The sequence below is a fragment of the Nanorana parkeri genome, unplaced genomic scaffold, assembly GCF_000935625.1.
Source record: "Nanorana parkeri isolate BGI_ZX_2015 unplaced genomic scaffold, ASM93562v1 scaffold4570, whole genome shotgun sequence".
Classification (NCBI taxonomy): domain Eukaryota; kingdom Metazoa; phylum Chordata; class Amphibia; order Anura; family Dicroglossidae; genus Nanorana; species Nanorana parkeri.
Genome location: NW_017310832.1, coordinates 4,163 through 12,293, shown reverse-complemented (window position 1 = coordinate 12,293; position 8,131 = coordinate 4,163). Strand labels below are relative to the sequence as shown.

At 55.4% G+C, this 8,131-nt stretch overlaps 1 protein-coding gene across 1 annotated transcript in view; it reads right to left on the bottom strand.

The window, feature by feature from the left end:
* Positions 1-8,131, bottom strand: part of LOC108803957 (talin-1-like) — a gene marked incomplete at both ends in the record, with an annotated part of 12,726 nt that overhangs the window by 608 nt on the left and 3,987 nt on the right. Inside the window, 8 exons of the mRNA XM_018575737.1 lie at positions 50-155; positions 1,411-1,518; positions 4,551-4,736; positions 5,147-5,263; positions 5,345-5,470; positions 5,629-5,812; positions 7,308-7,474; positions 7,559-7,705. Of these exons, the coding sequence (XP_018431239.1) occupies positions 50-155; positions 1,411-1,518; positions 4,551-4,736; positions 5,147-5,263; positions 5,345-5,470; positions 5,629-5,812; positions 7,308-7,474; positions 7,559-7,705 (1,141 nt within the window). The remainder of the gene's footprint in view (positions 1-49; positions 156-1,410; positions 1,519-4,550; positions 4,737-5,146; positions 5,264-5,344; positions 5,471-5,628; positions 5,813-7,307; positions 7,475-7,558; positions 7,706-8,131) is intronic.

Below are 8,131 nucleotides of genomic sequence, written 5' to 3'. Positions count from 1 at the left end.
AGCCAGCAACCAATAGGAGAGCGGCACACGGCAGCGCAGGACACGTTACCTTTCATGGCCTCAGCGGCCTGGATCAGCTCTGTGACAGAACCGGCCACGTGCTTAGAGAACCCGGCCAGCTGCTGCTTCAAGTCTGAGCTCGGCTTCTGGAGGATCTAAGAGACACGAAGAGAATTCACATGGACCTCCCACGTGTCACCCACACACAGAGACCCCTCCCACGTGTCACCCCCACACAGGGACCCCTACACAGGGACCCCTCCCACGTGTCACCCCCACACAGGGACCCCTACACAGGGACCCCTCCCACGTGTCACTTCCACACAGGGACCCCTCCCATGTGTCACCCCCACACAGGGACCCCTACACAGGGACCCCTCCCACGTGTCACTTCCACACAGGGACCCCTCCCATGTGTCACCCCCACACAGGGACCCCTACACAGGGACCCCTCCCACGTGTCACTTCCACACAGGGACCCCTCCCATGTGTCACCCCCACACAGGGACCCCTACACAGGGACCCCTCCCACGTGTCACTTCCACACAGGGACCCCTCCCATGTGTCACCCCCACACAGGGACCCCTACACAGGGACCCCTCCCACGTGTCACTTCCACACAGGGACCCCTCCCATGTGTCACCCCCACACAGGGACCCCTACACAGGGACCCCTCCCACGTGTCACTTCCACACAGGGACCCCTCCCATGTGTCACCCCCACACAGGGACCCCTACACAGGGACCCCTCCCACGTGTCACTTCCACACAGGGACCCCTCCCATGTGTCACCCCCACACAGGGACCCCTACACAGGGACCCCTCCCACGTGTCACTTCCACACAGGGACCCCTCCCATGTGTCACCCCCACACAGGGACCCCTACACAGGGACCCCTCCCACGTGTCACTTCCACACAGGGACCCCTCCCATGTGTCACCCCCACACAGGGACCCCTACACAGGGACCCCTCCCACGTGTCACTTCCACACAGGGACCCCTCCCATGTGTCACCCCCACACAGGGACCCCTACACAGGGACCCCTCCCACGTGTCACTTCCACACAGGGACCCCTCCCATGTGTCACCCCCACACAGGGACCCCTACACAGGGACCCCTCCCACGTGTCACTTCCACACAGGGACCCCTCCCATGTGTCACCCCCACACAGGGACCCCTACACAGGGACCCCTCCCACGTGTCACTTCCACACAGGGACCCCTCCCATGTGTCACCCCCACACAGGGACCCCTACACAGGGACCCCTCCCACGTGTCACTTCCACACAGGGACCCCTCCCATGTGTCACCCCCACACAGGGACCCCTCCCACGTGTCACCCACACACGGGGACCCCTCCCACGTGTCACCAGCACACGGAGACCCCTCCCACACACAGGGGTGTTCTCACCAGTAACACATGCTCCAGAAGCTGTAGATAGCCCACGGCGCACTCCTTGCCGAATCGCGTGGCCCGGATACGCACATCGCGGTTTACCTCAGGGTGATAGGCGGCTTCCTGTAAGACACGAGAAACCACATAGAACATGACTCTGCCCCTTCCACCCATCCCAGTCACATGACCACACAGAACATGACTCCGCCCCTTCCACCCAATCATCACCCATCCCAGTCATATGACCACACAGAACATGACTCCGCCCCTTCCACCCAGCCCACAGTCACATGACCACACAGAACATGACTCCGCCCCTTCCACCCATTCATCACCCAGCCCAGTCACATGACTACATACCGTGTTTTCCCAAAAATAAGACCTAGTTGTGACCATTCTTGGGGCCGGTGGCGGCAGAGCCGTATAAGCCGAACCCTCCTCTATAGCCCCGCCTCCTGTCACAGGCGGAGTCATAACAAATGCGCTCCGCCTGTGAGGAATCCATAGTGACAGCGTCGCTCATTCTGGCCAGCGATTGGTCACCACATTGCTCTGGGAAAGGTGCGGCCCCCCGATGGTTGTACATTAACCCCTTGGTGACGGGAGACGCGCGCTGTACGTGACGAGTTATTGGCGGCTCTGTAATGCCGGTCACCAGTCATGTATGAGAGAATGAAGCCGTTACATACAAATACGGGATCGCTAAATAGTGATCCGGTATCTGATGGCGGAGAGGGGGCGGAGTCAGTCCCCTCTCTGCTCTTCATTGTCACAGCTCCAGAGACGGCCCCCCATGTGACACGTTCCAGGGTCAGGAGTGTTACAATGTATCTCTTCCCATCCTCTGCGCTCCTGAGATCCGTCTCTCAGGTGATTATTATGGGATGTTCCTCAGTCTGGAGCGGCCGAATAATAACCAAACATGACAACAGATCATTTATCAAACCGTCGTCATAGCGACCGAGAGATATAAACTGACACTAAATACCTTGTTGTTGTTTTACAAAGTGCAGAAAAGAAACATTCTCCTCCACGCGAATCATCAAACTGCTGCAACAAGGCTTCTTATCGCCCGCTCCGTCCTCTAACATACAACATGTGCGGGGACATGTATATGACTGACGGGGAAGAATCGCACGGCAACAATGTAACACGCGTGTCCGTCATTTATGACCAGAGACTGGAAACTCCCTCAGTCATGAAGGGGTTAAGAATATAAGACCTCCTGCGTTTCTTTGAGCCAAAAAATATATAACATATATGACCCTGTGTCTTATTTTCGGGGAAACACGGTAGAACATGTCTCCACCCAATCATCAGCCATCCCACAGTCACATGACCATATGGAACATGTCTCCACCCAATCATCAGCCATCCCACAGTCACATGACCATATGGAACATGTCTCCACCCAATCATCAACCATCCCACAGTCACATGACCATATGGAACATGTCTCCACCCAATCATCAGCCATCCCACAGTCACATGACCATATGGAACATGTCTCCACCCAATCATCACCCATCCCACAGCCACATGACCATATGGAACATGTCTCCACCCAATCATCACCCATCCCACAGTCACATGACCATATGAAACATGTCTCCACCCATCCCACAGTCACATGACCATATTGAACAAGTCTCCACCCAATCATTGCCCCTCCTCCTGTGTCACATGACCACATGGAACATGTATCCACCCCTTCTTCCAATCATCCCGCAATGTCACATGACCAAACCTTGCAGGAATGCAGCATGTCGGCAATGGCGCGGCGACTCAAGTTGGCCGTGGCGATAACATCTTCCTGGCGACAGGAGTTTCCGGCAGCGACAGCTTTAGCGGTTGCCATGGTGATACCTTTGGTGGTACGGATAAAATCTTCGGGCGTGGAGGTCTTTGGAGGAGGCTCGGGGGAGGAGAAGACCTGGAAGTGACAATACGGAACATCAGGCACAAGGAGGACGAGGGACAGACATGACGGCCGAGGGGGGGATAAGCCCCATGCAGCCCACGTCACCCCATAATGCCCAGTCACAGGAGCACGCTCAGTGCACGCCTGCAGATTATTTACTGGTCATGTGTTTTGTCTACAAGCATACTGTAGGCCACGAGTATCGGCGAGACCAATTTCTGGGGCAGCTTCTTTCCTCCCCCATGATGTAGCGTGGCATCCCCAAGGTCTGAGGCCGGGCCTTGGTTGGCCTTGTGGGAAATCTGGCCCTGGGCATCCCTGAACAAAATGGCGGCACGCAGCCCGGCATCGAGGAGCATAAACAGTACGGGGCCCTTCAGATCTGACACGTTCCCGGCCTGCAGCCATCCACCCAAACTTACCGCCAGCTCCTGACGTATGTGCTCGATGGTGGCCTCCAATGCCCGGGTTCCCTTGGTGGCTTCGTCCTCCACGGCTTTGACAGTTTTTAGGAGAGACGTCACATTGGTCACCATGACCTGTAAGCAGAGTACTGATGATGAGGGAATTGCCGCCAGGCAAGGACCTTCTCCCATCCCCCATAACCCCCAATATCCCACCTTGGCCGAATTCTTCAGCTGGTAAACCGATGGGTCATCGCTGGACTTCCCGGCTGCCGCCTTCGTGGCGCTGATGAGATCACCCAATGCCTTTGCCACGTCCTTAACAGCATTAATAAGCACCACCTAAGAAAAGAGGTCAGAGAGAGGGTGAGATCCAGTGGAAGTGCCCGGTATCAGCTGTCACCGCCACGGAGGGTCTCCAAGAGGGTTGAACATGTCTCCACCCAATCATCAGCCATCCCACAGTCACATGACCATATGGAACATGTCTCCACCCAATCATCAACCATCCCACAGTCACATGACCATATGGAACATGTCTCCACCCAATCATCAGCCATCCCACAGTCACATGACCATATGGAACATGTCTCCACCCAATCATCACCCATCCCACAGCCACATGACCATATGGAACATGTCTCCACCCAATCATCACCCATCCCACAGTCACATGACCATATGAAACATGTCTCCACCCATCCCACAGTCACATGACCATATTGAACAAGTCTCCACCCAATCATTGCCCCTCCTCCTGTGTCACATGACCACATGGAACATGTATCCACCCCTTCTTCCAATCATCCCGCAATGTCACATGACCAAACCTTGCAGGAATGCAGCATGTCGGCAATGGCGCGGCGACTCAAGTTGGCCGTGGCGATAACATCTTCCTGGCGACAGGAGTTTCCGGCAGCGACAGCTTTAGCGGTTGCCATGGTGATACCTTTGGTGGTACGGATAAAATCTTCGGGCGTGGAGGTCTTTGGAGGAGGCTCGGGGGAGGAGAAGACCTGGAAGTGACAATACGGAACATCAGGCACAAGGAGGACGAGGGACAGACATGACGGCCGAGGGGGGGATAAGCCCCATGCAGCCCACGTCACCCCATAATGCCCAGTCACAGGAGCACGCTCAGTGCACGCCTGCAGATTATTTACTGGTCATGTGTTTTGTCTACAAGCATACTGTAGGCCACGAGTATCGGCGAGACCAATTTCTGGGGCAGCTTCTTTCCTCCCCCATGATGTAGCGTGGCATCCCCAAGGTCTGAGGCCGGGCCTTGGTTGGCCTTGTGGGAAATCTGGCCCTGGGCATCCCTGAACAAAATGGCGGCACGCAGCCCGGCATCGAGGAGCATAAACAGTACGGGGCCCTTCAGATCTGACACGTTCCCGGCCTGCAGCCATCCACCCAAACTTACCGCCAGCTCCTGACGTATGTGCTCGATGGTGGCCTCCAATGCCCGGGTTCCCTTGGTGGCTTCGTCCTCCACGGCTTTGACAGTTTTTAGGAGAGACGTCACATTGGTCACCATGACCTGTAAGCAGAGTACTGATGATGAGGGAATTGCCGCCAGGCAAGGACCTTCTCCCATCCCCCATAACCCCCAATATCCCACCTTGGCCGAATTCTTCAGCTGGTAAACCGATGGGTCATCGCTGGACTTCCCGGCTGCCGCCTTCGTGGCGCTGATGAGATCACCCAATGCCTTTGCCACGTCCTTAACAGCATTAATAAGCACCACCTAAGAAAAGAGGTCAGAGAGAGGGTGAGATCCAGTGGAAGTGCCCGGTATCAGCTGTCACCGCCACGGAGGGTCTCCAAGAGGGTTCTCATCACATCTCTTCCCACCAACTTCTCCTGAACAATACCTGGAAGGTCAGAGATAACCATGAGTGATACCTGAGTCTCGGGGTCTTCTGAGCCCAGACTGGCCGCCCCCAGTTTAACGTTCTCGGCTAGTCGCGTGATGGTGGACACTGAAGACTGGGCAGCTTGGGCCAGCTTCTCCTGGCTGGATGTGGCATTTTGGACCAGAACCTTTGTGTCCTCCACCAGAGCTTTTGCTGTCTTCAAGATACCTTCCCTGGAGGAAGAAGAAGCACCCAAAAGGTAAGCCAGCCACATACTACCTCACCCATGGTGTCCACATAACCATGAGCTTCTCCTCACCCATGATGTCCCTACTCCTCACCCATGGTGTCCCCATAACTCCTCCTCAACCATGGTGTCCCCATAACCAATAACTCCCGAACCATGATTTCCCTATAACCATGAGCTTCTCCTCACCCATGATGTCCCTACAACCATTAGTTCCACCTGATCTATGATGTCCCCATAACTGATGGCTCTTCCTCACTAATGATGTCCCTATAGCGGATGGTTCCTCCTCACCCATTATGTCCCTATAACTGATGGTTCCTCCTCACCCATGATGTCCCTATAGCAGATGGTTCCTCCCCTCCCATGATGTCCCTATAGCAGATGGTTCCTCCCCTCCCATGATGTCCCTATAGCAGATGGTTCCTCCCCTCCCATGATGTCCCTATAGCAGATGGTTCCTCCCCTCCCATGATGTCCCTATAGCAGATGGTTCCTCCCCTCCCATGATGTCCCTATAGCAGATGGTTCCTCCCCTCCCATGATGTCCCTATAGCAGATGGTTCCTCCCCTCCCATGATGTCCCTATAGCAGATGGTTCCTCCCCTCCCATGATGTCCCTATAGCAGATGGTTCCTCCCCTCCCATGATGTCCCTATAGCAGATGGTTCCTCCCCTCCCATGATGTCCCTATAGCAGATGGTTCCTCCCCTCCCATGATGTCCCTATAGCAGATGGTTCCTCCCCTCCCATGATGTCCCTATAGCAGATGGTTCCTCCCCTCCCATGATGTCCCTATAGCAGATGGTTCCTCCCCTCCCATGATGTCCCTATAGCAGATGGTTCCTCCCCTCCCATGATGTCCCTATAGCAGATGGTTCCTCCCCTCCCATGATGTCCCTATAGCAGATGGTTCCTCCCCTCCCATGATGTCCCTATAGCAGATGGTTCCTCCCCTCCCATGATGTCCCTATAGCAGATGGTTCCTCCCCTCCCATGATGTCCCTATAGCAGATGGTTCCTCCCCTCCCATGATGTCCCTATAGCAGATGGTTCCTCCCCTCCCATGATGTCCCTATAGCAGATGGTTCCTCCCCTCCCATGATGTCCCTATAGCAGATGGTTCCTCCCCTCCCATGATGTCCCTATAGCAGATGGTTCCTCCCCTCCCATGATGTCCCTATAGCAGATGGTTCCTCCCCTCCCATGATGTCCCTATAGCAGATGGTTCCTCCCCTCCCATGATGTCCCTATAGCAGATGGTTCCTCCCCTCCCATGATGTCCCTATAGCAGATGGTTCCTCCCCTCCCATGATGTCCCTATAGCAGATGGTTCCTCCCCTCCCATGATGTCCCTATAGCAGATGGCTCCTCCTCACCCATGATGTCCCTATAACTGATGGTTCCTCCTACATGATCTGTCTTGTGTGGAGCTTCAAAGCCTCTTCCTTCTTTCACACATCTCCTTGTGCTGGCCTTACCGGTGATCTGCAAAGGTTTCAGCGTTCTCCCGGTTCAGTGTGCCGGCTGTGGCAAACATGATGGTTGTGTCCAGGTCGGCAATGATTCCAGAGACGGCGCTGGCGGCAGTGATGCAGGCCTGGGTGCCGCGGTTTCCAGCTTGCAGAGCAGCCAGGACGTGGGACACCTACAAGTGGACAATACACGGTTAGGAGACAGGCCATGCAAGAACATCAGACTGCCAGGATGAGATGAAGAGATCCTTCCTCACCTTCTCCGACACGCGCCGGGCACAATCTATCAGCTCCTTCTTTGTATAACTGTCCGTCGGGCAGCACTGCAGAGCTCCCGCTTTGGTGACCAGCAGAGAGCAGCCGTGACCCAATTCCTGCACCCGCTGCTTGATGTGCGATCCAATCTGTACAAAGAGGAGACATGAAAAGGGATCAGGTGATGGACTCAGCAACCAAAGACTATGCCAAGGTCACATCCAGAACATGGCGGCCATTGTACGACAGGAAGGACATACGGGAGTAGCAGAGTACCACATGTAAGGGGTGGGAGGTCACACGTGTAATGGAGGGTCTGGAGAACAGACGAGTGACAGGTAGTCTGGGTGATAAGGAGACCTCAGCCCGGAGCAGAGAAGAGTTTAGGAGTACAACAGGGTTCTGTACTGCAAGAGGGCAGAAAGGGGTTCTGTACTGCAAGAGGGCAGAAAGGGGTTCTGTACCGCAAGAGGGCAGAAAGGGGTTCTGTACCGCAAGAGGGCAGAAAGGGGTTTTGCACATTAAGGGGGTATCCTGAGCGGTGGACGGGGGGGGGAATCCGGAGCTGTGGACAG